Genomic DNA, 14221 nt, shown 5'->3' with positions numbered 1-14221 from the left:
CACTTTATAATAATAGTAAACAGAGAGCAGTGCGAGGCAGCTAGTTCTAAGAGAGATATATTAGTACTCTTGGCTGAAACCAAGAGATGATCATTTGGAAAATCGTGCTAAAAATAAGCGCGCAGTCGCCGGCATGCTGAAATCAACCTAGTCAAAAATAAAATTTGCTTTGCCGACGTAACATTGTGCTGCACTTTCCCAGTGGACAAAATATATATTCAGGAAATATGGGGTCGAGTGCGGATTGTCCTGTTTGCGGTATGGCTGCCTCTCAAGCTTGTAGCAGGTGTAAGATGGTGCGTTACTGCGACCAAGAGCACCAGAAGCAACACTGGCCGCAGCATAAGCGCAGCTGTAGACCATTTAGAGAGAAGCAGGATGCTCAGCTGGGTAGGTTTCTTATGGCTACCCAGGATATTGCCGCTAGACAAGTAGTGTTCATCGAGGAGCCCCTGGTGGTTGGTCCCAAGTGGCACCTCTCCGACGCAGAAAAGGAAGCCTCGATTTTTTTGTGTGTGGGCTGTTACACGCCATGCCGTCTGGGCAAGTACCAGTGTCGAAGGTGAAAGACCCTTTTTGTCAATCCTCACCAATACCCAATACTCCATTTAAACTATCCCTTTTCCAGATGCCTATGGCCAATCTGCAGTTCCGGGTGTGCACACGAGGCCCTGGAATGCAGTGTGCTTAGTCTTGGATCAGGTTCACCTGCTCGGGTCGATATCCGCACTTTGAACGATTATTTTAGGGGCGATGCCCTTTTGGTGCTCAAGTGCCTTCTGCTGCAGCGACAGTGTCCAGCGAAATGGGCTTCCCTCCTGGAGATGCAGTCCCACGAGGAGGAGCGAATGGGCACCGAATTGCATGAGGAGGCTGAAAAGAGGGTGGTAAGTTACCTGCAGCAGCGGTTTCTACGTAGGCTAAAGCAAACCAAGCCGAACCTATTGCACGATTGCGGACCGGAGTTGCTGCATCGCTTGTGCGGCATCATCGAAACAAACTTCATGGTCATAGAACTGCCGTCCGGAGTGGAATTGAGCGGGTTGTTTCGTCAGGCGTGTATGATGGAGCATGCCTGTCAGCCCAACTGCGACTTTCAATTCGATCCGAAAACACAGCAGATTACAGTGCGAGCTGGCTGCGACCTGCGGAAAGGCGACCACCTACGTATCACATACACCAACATCCTATGGGGTACTCAGCTCCGCCAATACCATCTCCGCCTGACAAAGCATTTTAGCTGCCGCTGCAGCCGTTGCCTTGATCCAACGGAATATGGGACTTATATAAGTGCATTGGCATGTCTGGGGGATGTAAACCAGACCTGTGTTGGCAGACATCTGCCAGTGGATCCGCTGGACGAGAACACACAGTGGAAGTGCGATTCTTGTCCAATGCTGGTGGATGGGACATACGTGGCCGAGCTTCAGACCCATATTACAGAGGAGGTGGACGGTCTAATGGCGGGTTGTCCTTCTGCGAATCAAGTTGAACTGCTTCTAGCCCGACTAAGCCAGATGTTGCATCCAAACCACTTTCACACGTTCAACTTAAAACACACGTTGATCCAGTTGTATGGGAACGAAGCTGGATTAGAATTGAGTGGTCTCAGTAATGTTCAACTGGATAGGAAGCTGCGTCTCTGCGATGAACTGTACAACGTATGCCGGCGTCTGGATCCACACAGTATCAAACTCGCTATTTACGTAACGGTCATTCTTATCGAGATTGCCCACACGTTGGAGGAGCAAGCACGAAGACGTTCAGGAGAGGGAAAGATGCTTCTGGAATTAGCACAGGTCCGTCTGAAAGAAGCTGAGGTGGTCATGAATAAGGAGCAGGATTCTGTAGCCTGCAAAAAGCTGAAAGACAAGCTGCAGAAAGAGATATTTGAGTGTGAGAAACAAATTATGATCCTTCCCTACAATCAAAAACGAGACAATGGTAAAAAATAATTTTTTATTTTACGAAAAACTACAACAAAAAAACACGGAAAAGATAAAACTAAAAATAAAAAAGAAATACAGTCAGTTTTAGTTATTTTTTTTTATCGAAATAGATAAATATTTTAATATGTTAGGAAATGTAACGACTACATTTATTTAGGTACAAAAAAGGCACTTTAATCATGCCGTAGCTTGTAGTTCGGCTCGGTGCTGACGGAGGAGCTGTGGGTGGGCCCGCAGGATATCACGTTGCTGGCGGAAGTTCTTGATGACTCCTGGCAAGTGCCAGGCATGCCGGAGTAAGCTGTCCTTCACATCGAAGTGAGCGTGTCGCACGCAGCGAAGCTGAGTGCAGTGCGCCACGGTGCGGAGTTCCAAAGCCATGTCGTGAATAAGAATGGCTAAATACTCCTGCGTCTCATTGATGGCATGAATTTCCAGCGTGAAGACCGGTCTTTCGAAATGGATGATCTTTATTCCGTAGACAATGGGTTGGCTGTCGTCCGCTGGACGGAGGAGGCCCTTGCAGGCGAGTTCGTAGGCCTCCTGGGTTTGCAAACCGAAGCCGCAGAGCTCGAACATTTTACGTTGGTGGGAAGCTTGCATGGAGGCGACCAGGCCGCTGATCTTGTCCGCAGACACATGTCGGTAGTTGGAGCGCATAGTGATCCGTGAATCTGGTAGGTGGTTCTCTGTGGCAATGCCGAAGTGGCCGGTTATATGATAGACCCGCACAGGGCGATTCTTTCGAATGCTGATGGACTGACCCGTTCCCTTGTTGATCCCGAAAACTAAAAAGAGTCTTTATTTGTCGATTCTAGGGGCTCTTCTTGACTTACGCAAGACTCCGCTAGTATAATCCCCAAGGCTCGAAACTGTGACGCAGCTAAGGTCTCGGGGAAGGTATCGTGGTCCTGCGGACAAAACGTGGTCCGACAGATCCGTCTGACCATCTATGTTGTGCAACACAGGATCGGCGGCGGTACCTGTGCCTATAAGAGGTCTGTCCACCTGCAAGTTACGGGGCCCCCGTTGCTCCATTTCGTTAAGACCTGCAAACGACCAGAATTAATTATATTAAATAAATATGTACATATGTGTACGCACATATGTACGTACATAGGTGTTCTTGATCCTCCTACCCTTGCAAATGTTGCCAAGAATGGCGTTCCGCACGTGCTTCACCTTCATGCCTGGTGGCTTAAACACATTCAGAATCCCGCCCAAGTGCTTAAATACTGTGGCAGCATCGTAGATCTTGGTCAGGGTCATTTATGATCCAAAGTTATAAACAAATGTAAATCCACACGTTCACGGTCAGCTGAGAAAATATCCAGTGCTCCCAATTCAACCAGTTATTAGCCAGATTGAGTTAATTTTAGCTAAATGCTGGAATGAGCAACACTGTTTCTCACATGGAAATTTCGTAGGTACAATTTCTGGTCACACTATTCATGCTGCACGTGGAAATTTCTTCACATTTTAAATTAGATATATAAACAATGAAGTGGACTACGGCAAATGTCAGGCATGCAAACTACACGGCGAAGCACGAATTGTTTGTGGGAACACACACGGGCTCCTTTAAACGTCAGTCTTAGAGGTTTTTCTTAGGAATAACAACTCATTAATCTTAGAAACTCTTTCAGACCTGGTTCCTGCCTCGGAAAATACCCCATATAGACAAAGTAACTTGAGCGACCTGGCAGCCCTGGATAAAGACTCCCGCGTCACAGCACTGGCCTTCAGCAACGAAGCTGCTACGGAAATTTTGCTCGGGAGGGCGAAGAATACCGCGGAAGTGCATTCCTTTGTACAAGGTGTGAGCTCCAATAAGGTAGTGACATTCAACGCCGCACCAATCGTTGGACTAGCCCGGTACAACGACAAGCTGATTGCCGGTATTGGCAATGGTCAGATACAGACCATATCGCTGGATACGGATGATGAGACTGAGCCTGTGGTCATCACTACGGGTGACCAAATTGACCATTTGCGCCAGTGCCCACAGGTCAGAGGCATTGTAGCCACAGGTGGAAAGGAGCGGCAGAATAATCTAAAGGTCTACGACCTCAGCTCCGATAGTAAGCAGATCTTTAGCTCTAAGAATCTACCCAACGACTATCTCCAGCTGGAAGTGCCCGTGTGGGACAGCGACATAGGCTTCGTAGATGGGCCCAATGTGTTGGCTACTTGCTCGCGAATCGGATACGTTCGTCTCTACGATACCCGGAAGCAGCGTCGTCCAGTGGCTTGTTTTGCAAGCGAAGAGCACGGAATGAGTTTTACGACTTTAGTGGCGAGAGGAAATTTCATTTACACTGGTACTACGATGGGCGCATTAAAGGCCTTCGACACTCGACGCATGAAAACTCACGTACATACTTACAAAGGATTCACCGGAGGAATCAGTGATCTTCACTTAGACGTCACCGGACAGTACCTAAGCTCAGCTAGTCTAGACCGATATGTTCGCATCCACCATTCTGAATCCACAGTACTGCTCTACCAATGCTACGTCAAATCGAAGGCCACCAAGATCCTCATTCGTCAGCTAGAAAACGCTTCAGCGGATCGAAAGCTTGAAGAGGAAGCAGAGGTGGAAATTGAAAATAACGTAAAGCCACAAAAAAACATAAAGGCAACTCATGTAGATAATGAATACGAGGACTTGTTCAACCAAATGGCCACTGTGGGGTGAGATAATATTTTATTTTCAGTGATTGGATTTATTTGCTAAACGTTGTCTTGTCTTACAACAGTGACAGCGATAATGACTCTGAAGGAAAAGGTGGGTCTGCTACTACGCAATCGGAAGGCAAACTAAAACGAAAGTATCTAAGACAGTCTTTAAAACCGACAAAAAAAAAAATGTAAATATTTAAAGTGTCTTTATAAGAAGAGAAAAAAATATTTTATAAAGATAGAGTTAAAGAAAATGGTTTACACCCAAGTCGATTTGGGTCATCTGATTTGATATTTGCATACCTATAACAAAGTGTATTACAAAACTTATTGGCGCACAGAAATTGAACATGTTGACCGGAGGCTGTATCTGGTTTTTAATATAATGAAAACCAAGAAAGAAGTAGTAGTACTAGTAGTAAACAGTATAAATTTAAGAATCACTTTTGTAACATTTTTCTTTAAGAAGCGGTCGTTTGCATTTGCATGCTAGACTGGCTCTTTCAAGCCACGGAACATAAAGCAGATTCCTTTGCACGTGAGTATTGTGAATATTTAATGTAAATTAAGAATTATAAGCAAGAACAAGTCGGGACGACGGTGATAGTTTCGCAACACCCACACAAAAACAACAGCAACCGGAACAGTGGAAATATGAAATGCTTGTCATAGAAGGCCGGATGAAAGAGAAAAAATGACGAAGCAGACGTTGAAGATGGTTCGTGACCCTCATCTCAGCTTTCCAGCACGACGTACGTGGACGACCTCGCTAACCTGAAGTGACAGTGAGCCCAATGAAGTGTTGGATCTTTTTAAGTTTGTAATGATTGATAATTATTAACGATCCGATCATAACAAGTAAGATATCAACATGTATATACAAAATATAATTTTCAATACCTCATGTTGGAACGCATGTAACGACTGAGTAAATGAAAATGTTATATAAGGAAAACAAAAACACAATTTTGAATATTATTGACCCCACAGTTTTCCGCGGTTTGTATGCTAATCCTAACTTTTTAGTTCTCATAGTTTTCGAGATTATAGCATTTGAGATGAGACGTGAAAAAAATAATTAGCTTTGAAGGCATCATTGGAAACTACACGCTTAATCCCAACTTTCGATAACTTGTAGTTACAAAGAACGCAGTGTTCCTATAACGGTAAACATTTTTATACCCGTTACTCGTAGAGTAAAAGGGTATACTAAATTCGTTGAAAAGTATGTAACAGATAGAAGGAAACGTTTCCGACCCTATAAAGTATATATATTCTTGATCAGGACGTATGAACGCTGAGATCTCAGGAACTATAGCAGATACAAAGATGAGATTAGCGCAAGTTTGTTACAGCATCCTGCCACGCCCACTCTAACGCCCACAAATCGCGAAAAACTAAAATCACTAAAATCTCGGGAAATATTAGAGCTAGAAAGTTGAAATTCAGTATTTATAAACTTTGAGTCCCAGCGCATCTTTTAGTCGTACTATTATCTGGCCACACCCACCCATACGCCCACCAAGCTCAAAAGACGGTTTTCGCATTTTCAAGAAAACCTGATATTTCGATAACTATAAGTAATAGAAAGTTCGGATCAAACATGTTTTTTTCCATCTAGCCACGCCCACCCTAACGCCCACAAAACCCGAAAAACCAAAAATGCAAAAATATCGGGAACTAAAAGAGCTAGAAAGTTAGGCTTAAGAATACGTATTTCTAACGCCTACAAACTGCGGAACACTGTGGCGTCTATAATAATATAATGAATGCCTTCGTTTGACGTTGTATAGCTTGTTTCTGTTAATATCTATCGTTTTACCAAAGATTTTTCAAATCGGACCATTATTTCGCTACTTATGAAGAAAGGTTATAAGGCCTCACATGGGCAGTGACGTCACTATCCGGTACTCGACATTCTTTCTCCGACAATAGGTGGCGCATGGGGAATTTCCACTAAGAAAATGAATCTTTTAAAATTGTGTAAAACAGTAACGGGTATCTTTTAGTCGCGGCACTCGACTATAGCGTTTAATCTTGTTCTAGCTTGGTTGGCGTAAAAGTGGACGGGGCTTGATAATGGATGATTTTCCCAACTTTCTAGGTCTTATACTTCCTGAGATCTCAGCGGTTTTAGTTTTTCGTGTTTTGTAGGCGTTAGAGTGGGTGTGGCAGGACGCTTGCTCTGTGCAGTCATCTCAAGAATCAACGTGCCTAATCCGAATTTTGCAGCTTTTAGAGGGATAGACGCAAATCGATTTTACTATTGATCCTGATCAAGAATATATACACTTGATAAGGTCGGAAACGCTTCCCACTATCAGTTACAAAATTTTAAATAAATACCCTTTTACTCTGCGAATAAGTTGTCTTAAGGGAAGACATTCTTTAAAATGACCCTCTTTTCCAGTCAGGAACTTCGCCGCTTTAAACGGTGTCGGAAAACTACATACCTAACAGAACTGTGCTCGCCAGGTAACTTTGCCTTCTTTATGGTTTATAAGTTTGGCCTGTTGAAATAACCTGCTTGTGGCTTCTAAGCCTGGAAAATAAAATTCCAAACTTGTGAAATTTCCGAAGTTCGAATCGGAGTTGCAGAAAGGAGTCAAATTTTAAAAACGTTTATACTCGTATAACTGCTTACTCCGTCGACTATTTATTGGCGTCCTTCGGTTCTTTGTTATCATCGCTCAATAACTCGGAGTGAATTTTAATTAGTTTCGAGTCACTTGCCTCTGTGAATAAAAGTTGAAAATTCTCAACGTTAATTAAAGTAAATGAGCTTTTGGCACTGTCAAGTCAAGGAATTTAATATAACCTAAAGGCAAGACGAGCAGAAAACTTTTACTATCTCTTTTCAACTAAAAGTCGGGAAGGTTAATACTGAAATAACAGGTAATAACTTTGAAGCAGTTTCCATCGCGAGCACGCATACTGATTTGTGTAATCCCCTGCTCTTGTCCTCAACACACATTCCCGAATGTCGGCATCACCATTGCCTCACAGTAATCAGCGATCATTTAGGTAAATTAGATATTTGAATTTGATTGAAACCTGGATGTCAGTGTAAAATCTCCCGGGGAAAGCTGCCTCAATTTTAATTTCATATTTCCGTTTCAGTTTTCGCGCAGTTTTTGTAGTTTCAGATACGCACCAGAAAACTTTTATTTTCTTAAAAATAATTTGGGTCCGAAAGTTGGCTCCTCGCTCTGGTTACCATCGTCAGAAATTTGGCGCGTGAGCTTTGACAACCGCCAAAGTTGGACATCGCTTGACAATGTTTGACAGAGCAGAGCTCAGCTCGGAATTTTTAATGTAAGACCAAACTTTGCGCTCCTGATTATGTTGCAATTCGCAAATAGCTTAAAAATTGACTATTTCGCCATCGGGGGTGTGTTTATTCAGAATTAGTTCAACAACGTCCTTATAACCCATCATCCCCATATACCAGCCCAGCCTATCGGCCTAATGGTAAGTCAACCTCGAATCGAGGATGTTTGCTTATTTGGATAACACTTGGGCACGTCTTTTTGCATCTCTTAGCCCAGAGTGTCAGCTGTCCGCGGCCGTAAAAACGAGCTGCGCGTTTATTTGCATGCACATCGAATGGTGAAAGCCACAACGAGCCTTATTACGACTCGAACACAATGAGAAATGGCCCATTAAAGCCCGTAAAGAAAGCAAGAAATTCAATGGCTGTGTGGCTCCCTCCGAGTCCCCCGGATTTCGGCCCAGATTTGTATCGTTGGCCAGCAGAAAAGCGTGGACGGCAGAAGACGTCGAGGAGATGCAGCAACAATGAAGTTCGCCAAGTTGGTAAAGACCGAAACGTCGGAAATTATATCCATTGGAGAAGAAATTGAAACGGAAGCCCTGAAGCCCCGGTTTAAAAAAACCCCTAGAGAACCCTGGTTTCAATCAATCGATGAAGTAGTTAGCATATTGGATGCCATTACAGAACAACACTTTAAACTACGCTGATAAGGTTTTTTCCCTTTTACCAGTTGACGATTGGTTACGAGTTACAAGGGCCAAGCATGCCCCTCGCCGAAATGGTTTCGTACCAATATCAAATACTTTGGGATGTGGGCCAACTTGGCAGGCTCGAAGTCAATTTAGCGGAATTTAGCAGGGACAAAATATGTGGGCTCCAGTGTTTACCCTTGAACATTTGTATTATTTTCTCAGAGGCCAGAAAGTTGTGAGAGTTGCATATGTGCTCTGGCAGTATACTCGACGACTGTAGACTGTCTGGCACTTTGCATTTCTGGCCCAATTGACTTTTAATGGCTCTCTATGGTCATGGAAAGCGGCTAAAACAACAAACGCAAATTCGCAAGCCTTTCGGAAAGTTTAAGGCACAGCTAAAAAGGGGCTCTGAAATATTGAAATGACTTTTGGGTCAGATAAAAAAGAAAGCCTCTTACTCAGCCGCCTCTTTTAGCTTTTTTCGAGGCGTTTCTCCGCCTTTTCTGTCAAACAGTTGCTCGAGTTGCTGAAATCAGCTTGGGAGTCTTACAGCAAATCCCATTAATGCCGAACAGGGCAAAAAGTATACTCAAAGGGGAGCGGACACATCTTACTTTTCATTTAATTTTCGATGACGCACGAAGCAGGTGACGTGGGCACCGATTCGTGAAGAACACATTTTACCTACATCAGCGCACATCAGAAAAATACATCATCCTAATGTGACTGTATGGCATTCCTTATTCATTAATTTTTATCCATTTATTATGCGTTCTCATAAGTCAATTAGTTAAAACTAAGAGCTAACAATAGTAGCTAAGGCCTCCAGCTCGGCTAAAATTACATATGACTTGTATAGAATTAATCTATGTTTAGCATATGAATAAATGACTAACTATTTACATTTTATTTACAAGATATGTGGTGATTAAATTAAATTTGGGAGGTAATTTGGCAGTTGTGTGAAGGATGTGTAGGGAGTTTGTATCTGTGGGGTTAGCTATTGCGAGGTACAATTAATATTAGAGATATTGCACAATGGGCATAAGCTGTTCTTTGATCTCTCAAAGTAGTGAGAGTTTGTTAGGTGATGATGATTTGTTATCGTCTCTTTAGGGAAGAGTTTTTGAGGGACCGGGTAACCGTTGGCAGATTGAGTATTTCTTTGTTACCAGTGCTGACTGTTTTTCTAAAAGGTATACTTTTAAAAATGAGATACGTCGTTAGGGTTTAGGTAAGGGGTGTAGGTTAAGGGGAATTTGGCAGAACGTTTGGCTGTATTGTCAGATTTTTCATTACCTGTAATACCCATGTGACTGGGGATCCAGATGAGCCTAATTTTTGGGAAGTGTTGGGTGATCATATTTCGGGTTTGGTAGTGTGAATAATTATCGTGGTTTAAAATCGCGGATACTGAGGAAAGAATGTCGGTACAGATGGCATGTTTGTCTGGCAACTGGGCGCAGATGTCTATGGCTTCTTGGATTGCTATAATCTCACTCGATAGTATCGAGGAGAAGAGGCCGGTTGTTTCGCTTATTATGCTGTTATTCCATCGGATTTAGATCCAACTGTGTAGATGAAGTTGTAATAGGATGACTTGAGGGAGTGAAAGAGTTGTTGGAACACGATTGGGGGAGTAGTATTTTGATTATATTTAGAGAGGTGTTTGTAGTTTTGATGTTGAGCATGTTGAATTTTTTGGATGATTGATTTTTAATTGGAGGTTGGGATAGAACGGGAGTTACAGATTTTTAGTATTAGGTCTATGGTACTGGGATATATATAGTTTCTTGACAGTTCTTATAGGGGCATCTTTAGACTGAGAAATGGTTTAAGAGAGTTTGCCGGTAAGAAAGTCTCTTTTGTGCTCGATAGTATTGATGCCCGACTCAGCCAGTAAGTTATTCATCGGCGGTGAGCGGAACGCACCCAGAGCTGATCTTATTGAAGAGTTAAGAGAAGATTCTAGGTGGTTGAGTTAGGATTTGGTTGCTCGGCCATAAATGGGGAGGCAGAAGCAAATTTTGAAAACTATAATCGATTTTACTATTTGGACAAGAGTTGTTGTGTTGGTATTGTAAATAAGAGAAGAGAGGTGTTTGATAATGACAATTTGTTTATGGAAAGAAAGGATGTTCGAGAAGGAATTGTAGGAAATTAGGAATAGGATTACGAAAATGGGTGAGCCTTGTAGGATACCGTTATGCAGCGGATATATGTTTGAGAGGCATTTCCCAGATTTGGCGATAATTTTCCTGTTAGGCATAAATTTCTTAATAAAGTTAAAGATTTTTTGTATAATTGTGTGTATTCCAATTCTATCTTTAGAGATCTAGAAGCTAGATGGTCTAAGTAGAGAAGACTGTCTAGTACAGATTTGTCTTTTTTAAAACCGAATTGGAACCACCACAACCTCATGGCCACTATTTTGGCAAGAACTTTAGCTAGGCATGGGATTAAGGAAATGGGTGTATACGAGAAAATGTCTGTTTTCGGTTTCTTAGGTTTAATAATGTGAAAAACAAAGCTAAGTTTAAATGATTGGTCGATGTGAGAAAGAGAATGTTGTTAAAGTGGTTGACTATTCTAGGTTTTACAGGGATATTTTTGATCATGGAGTAGGAAATTCTGTTGAGGCCTGAGGTGTTGCCTTTTAGGAAGTTCAGTGGAGATGAGAGTTCGGTATAGGAAATGTTCTTATCAATTTTTAGGGCTTTTCTTTTTTATAAGCGATGCTTCGCTGTTAACATGGTGGCTTGGATGGATTGATTTATCCCATTTGAAGAGAGTTAGTTCCTTGTTACACCAAGGAACTGTGCAGTAGAGGGGGAAAGTTGTGTTTTTTGGGTATTGAGTAGTGGGCACTTTGAACAGTGATCTTTTTTATAAGCGATGCTTCGCTAAAAACATTGTGGATTGGATGGATTGACGTATTAAGGAGAAGATATTTTTTTTCTTAAGGACGTCCCAGTCTACTGATCTAAGTTTGAAAAAAGCTTCGAATAAGAATTCGGGAGAGGATGGGTTGTTAAAGATGGATAAAAAATAAGGAAATTATAACTATCGTATACGTCGCCCAACACTTTTCAATGGATTTCGGATGCTTTGATGGTTGTTGCGAAAGATAAGTCAATGTTAGTAAAGGATTTGTGGGTGAAGAAGTGGGTAGGGGATTTGTCGTTAAGAAGCATGAAGTTAGATTTGTCTAAGTAGTCCGCTATTTTTTTCCCTCTGGCGTTCTGTTTAGTTGAACCCCAGTAAGGGTTGCCAGCTTTAAAGTTACTTAGAACCAGCGTGTGAGTGTTAGGCGAATCGAAGACTTTTCAAGGTTAATGGATGTAATTGGTTTGGAAGGTGAGATGTAGGCAGAAACACCATTGAATTTATACTTTGAGAGTATGTTAACCCCGACAGCATTGAAGTCTGAATTAAAAGAAGTAGGGTTTTGGGAGCTAGAGTTATGGATTAGGATGGCAGTGCGCCAGAGGAGTTGTGGTTGTTGATGCTAGTGTGAAATGTATAATTAATTGGGGAAGGGAGAGAGGACATGTTTGATAGGGTGGTTTCTTGTAGGGCTAAAAGGCGTGAATTATGGGATTTGATTAACAATTTAGTTCTGTGAAATTATTTCTATAGCCATTTATATTCTATTAAATGATTTTAACATACTTACTTGTTAAATGAGGAGTGAGGAGATAACTTTAAGGTTAAAATAAATCTAAATAAGTATTATATTAAGTAATTTAAATTAGTTGCGGAATATTGGGATCAATAGTAGATAGGGATTTCAATTTCGATTTGGTAAGGTATGATTTAAGGTATTTTTTAAAAGTCTTTTTGTTCTATTCGAAGAGTTTATCCCCCATAAGTTTAGCATTTTTTTTCGTAGTGCATTCGATCTGGAAGGTGCTTGGTGTTTTTGATTCAGTGACATGGGTCGTCTGAATTGAAGTTCGTTTGTTTTGTAGCGAGAGAGTGTTAACTCTACTCACTACTCTAGTGGTTGGTCGGTTTTTATCTTTGGTTTTTTTGCAGAAGGTGACCTCGCCTTGGAATGCATTGTGAATAGTTGTCTTGACAATTAACATTAAAAGGTGAGATTTCGGATAGCAATTCTAAGTTGGAGTCAGCACTAGAGGCGACTAGGTACACTCCGTCGGAAGGATACTTCTTCCAAAAGTCAGGAGAAGATTTAAACATTGTGGGGTTAGCGAACGTTAAACTGACTACATTTTGCGGAAGAACACAACCGATGGCTTTGGCGGTCGAAGGTGAACTGAAGTCATTAATAATCTTATCAAATGAATCATTTCTACGTCCATCTGTGAGGTCGACGCTGATTCGAATATGGACAACTAAGAAATTGTTATAAAATTGAAACAAATTTATTTCTTTTCCATTACCGTGCATTTCCTTGTAATGTAAATACTATCCATAAGTATGCCAGGAGAATTTCGACAGTATTGACCCACCAGCTTTTTTCGCTTCCCATGTAATTGCTTGTTTTTGCTTAAAACTGTCGTTAAATAAAGTGCGTGTTCATTTAAGCCGGCTTTGAGGGGCACATAAGCCTATTATGCCAGACCCACCTTTGTTTCAGGGCCTCAATGGGAGAGCACAATACTTGCGTGAGGAAGGTGCTGATTTGAGTTTAATGACGAAGCTGAAATAAAATTATGCCTGCTGAGAGGTCTTATTTGGCCGCTGGCTGACCATCAAAAGTACAACATTTATTAAAGATATACGAGAGCTTTAGCATTGTAAAGCGACGTCTGCCACCCACGAATGGCTAAGAATATAAAGGATAATCGTTGGTTCTCCCGTCAACAACCTTGTTTTTCCTTATGCTTTTAGCCATACATAACACATTTATTTTCCTTTTTAATTTGTGTTTTCCGCTTGCCAATCGAATTCTATTCGAATTTAATGGTTATGGTTATTATGCGAGCTAAATTCATTAAATCTAAAGGTGTAGATTGCCAAAAAACGACGTCTGCTTCATCTGAAATTCATTACATAATTGCCAATATGAATAGTTCGGAGAGCGTCGAAAATATTCAATAAATTCTCAATTGTGTTAACCCAACGTGCGTTTCGTAAAATGAATAAAGTTAAAAGTGCTCCAGTTAAAAACACAATTAAGTCTTTGTACCCAAAATTTGTAAACACCGGTAATCTAAGTAATGCCAGTCATGTATCCTGGCAACGAACAAATAATATCAAAGCTGTACGAGCCAGTATTGATGAGACTCCTACGACATCGACTTATCGACGATCTCAGAAATTAGGCATCGCTCGCACTACTCTCCGACGCATAATTCATAGCGATTTGAAGATGTTTCCTTACAAAATTCAAATGGCACATAAGATTAACCAAGCTGTTTATCCAAGACGCCTCAATTTTGCAAAATGGGCCATCGAAATGTCTGAAAACGAATTTGACTTTTGGCGAAAAATCATCATGTCAGACGAGGCACATTTCTTGATGAATGGAGGCGTAAATAAGCAAAATTGTCGATTTTATGCCACCGAAAATCCTCAATTAATTGAGGAACAGCCACTTTACTACCAAAAAGTTACAGTTTGGTGCGGTGTTTGCGCGAATATGATTATCGGAC

General features: G+C 41.6%; 3 protein-coding genes across 5 annotated transcripts; 2 read left to right on the top strand and 1 right to left on the bottom strand.

Moving 5' to 3' along the window:
* Position 1: 1 nt before the first annotated feature.
* LOC108110353 (SET domain-containing protein SmydA-8) lies at positions 2 to 1997 on the top strand. The gene is made up of 2 exons (XM_017219392.2): positions 2 to 562; positions 629 to 1997. The coding sequence occupies exons 1-2, from the start codon at positions 228 to 230 to the stop codon at positions 1953 to 1955; spliced, it is 1662 nt and encodes a 553-aa protein (XP_017074881.1). The 5' UTR covers positions 2 to 227; the 3' UTR covers positions 1956 to 1997.
* Positions 1998 to 2037: 40 nt separating this feature from the next.
* LOC108110355 (mitochondrial mRNA pseudouridine synthase Trub2) lies at positions 2038 to 3311 on the bottom strand. Of its 2 annotated transcripts, none has more exons than XM_017219394.2 (3): positions 3089 to 3311; positions 2786 to 2998; positions 2038 to 2737 (listed from the first exon to the last, which is right to left on the bottom strand). In XM_017219394.2, exons 1-3 carry the CDS (start codon positions 3216 to 3218, stop codon positions 2127 to 2129), a joined length of 954 nt encoding a protein of 317 aa, XP_017074883.2. In that variant the 5' UTR covers positions 3219 to 3311; the 3' UTR covers positions 2038 to 2126. The 2 variants fall into 2 exon arrangements, with proteins under 2 accessions (XP_017074883.2, XP_017074884.2); XM_017219395.2 differs by having other exon boundaries at positions 3066 to 3179.
* A 113-nt stretch (positions 3312 to 3424) lies between these two features.
* On the top strand, positions 3425 to 5173 carry LOC108110354 (WD repeat-containing protein 74). 2 transcript variants are annotated; one of them, XR_005993756.1, is made up of 4 exons: positions 3425 to 3536; positions 3596 to 4643; positions 4709 to 5037; positions 5098 to 5173. XR_005993756.1 is itself a non-coding variant. In XM_017219393.2 (3 exons), the coding sequence occupies exons 1-3, from the start codon at positions 3449 to 3451 to the stop codon at positions 4821 to 4823; spliced, it is 1251 nt and encodes a 416-aa protein (XP_017074882.2). In that variant the 5' UTR covers positions 3425 to 3448; the 3' UTR covers positions 4824 to 5173. The 2 variants fall into 2 exon arrangements, 1 of the variants encoding a protein (XP_017074882.2); XM_017219393.2 differs by having other exon boundaries at positions 4709 to 5173.
* Positions 5174 to 14221: the final 9048 nt, after the last annotated feature.

This window comes from Drosophila eugracilis, unplaced genomic scaffold, assembly GCF_018153835.1.
Source record: "Drosophila eugracilis isolate 14026-0451.02 unplaced genomic scaffold, ASM1815383v1 contig_2171, whole genome shotgun sequence".
Classification (NCBI taxonomy): Eukaryota; Metazoa; Arthropoda; class Insecta; order Diptera; family Drosophilidae; genus Drosophila; species Drosophila eugracilis.
This window is presented reverse-complemented; position numbering and strand designations above follow the sequence as displayed.

What these genes read in the sequence shown, in the direction of transcription:
- LOC108110353 (XM_017219392.2), top strand. Translation starts at nt 228, where the DNA reads ATGGGGTCGAGTGCGGATTGTCCTGTTTGCGGTATGGCTGCCTCTCAA. An exon ending in GGCAAGTACCAGTGTCGAAG is followed by an intron (nt 563 to 628) that starts GTGAAAGACCCT and finishes TCCCTTTTCCAG; the next exon opens with ATGCCTATGGCCAATCTGCA.
- LOC108110355 (XM_017219394.2), bottom strand. Translation starts at nt 3,218, where the DNA reads ATGACCCTGACCAAGATCTACGATGCTGCCACAGTATTTAAGCACTTG. An exon ending in TCTTGGCAACATTTGCAAGG is followed by an intron (nt 2,999 to 3,088) that starts GTAGGAGGATCA and finishes GGTCGTTTGCAG; the next exon opens with GTCTTAACGAAATGGAGCAA. An exon ending in TTATACTAGCGGAGTCTTGC is followed by an intron (nt 2,738 to 2,785) that starts GTAAGTCAAGAA and finishes GACTCTTTTTAG; the next exon opens with TTTTCGGGATCAACAAGGGA.
- LOC108110354 (XM_017219393.2), top strand. Translation starts at nt 3,449, where the DNA reads ATGAAGTGGACTACGGCAAATGTCAGGCATGCAAACTACACGGCGAAG. An exon ending in ACACACGGGCTCCTTTAAAC is followed by an intron (nt 3,537 to 3,595) that starts GTCAGTCTTAGA and finishes AAACTCTTTCAG; the next exon opens with ACCTGGTTCCTGCCTCGGAA. An exon ending in AACCAAATGGCCACTGTGGG is followed by an intron (nt 4,644 to 4,708) that starts GTGAGATAATAT and finishes GTCTTACAACAG; the next exon opens with TGACAGCGATAATGACTCTG.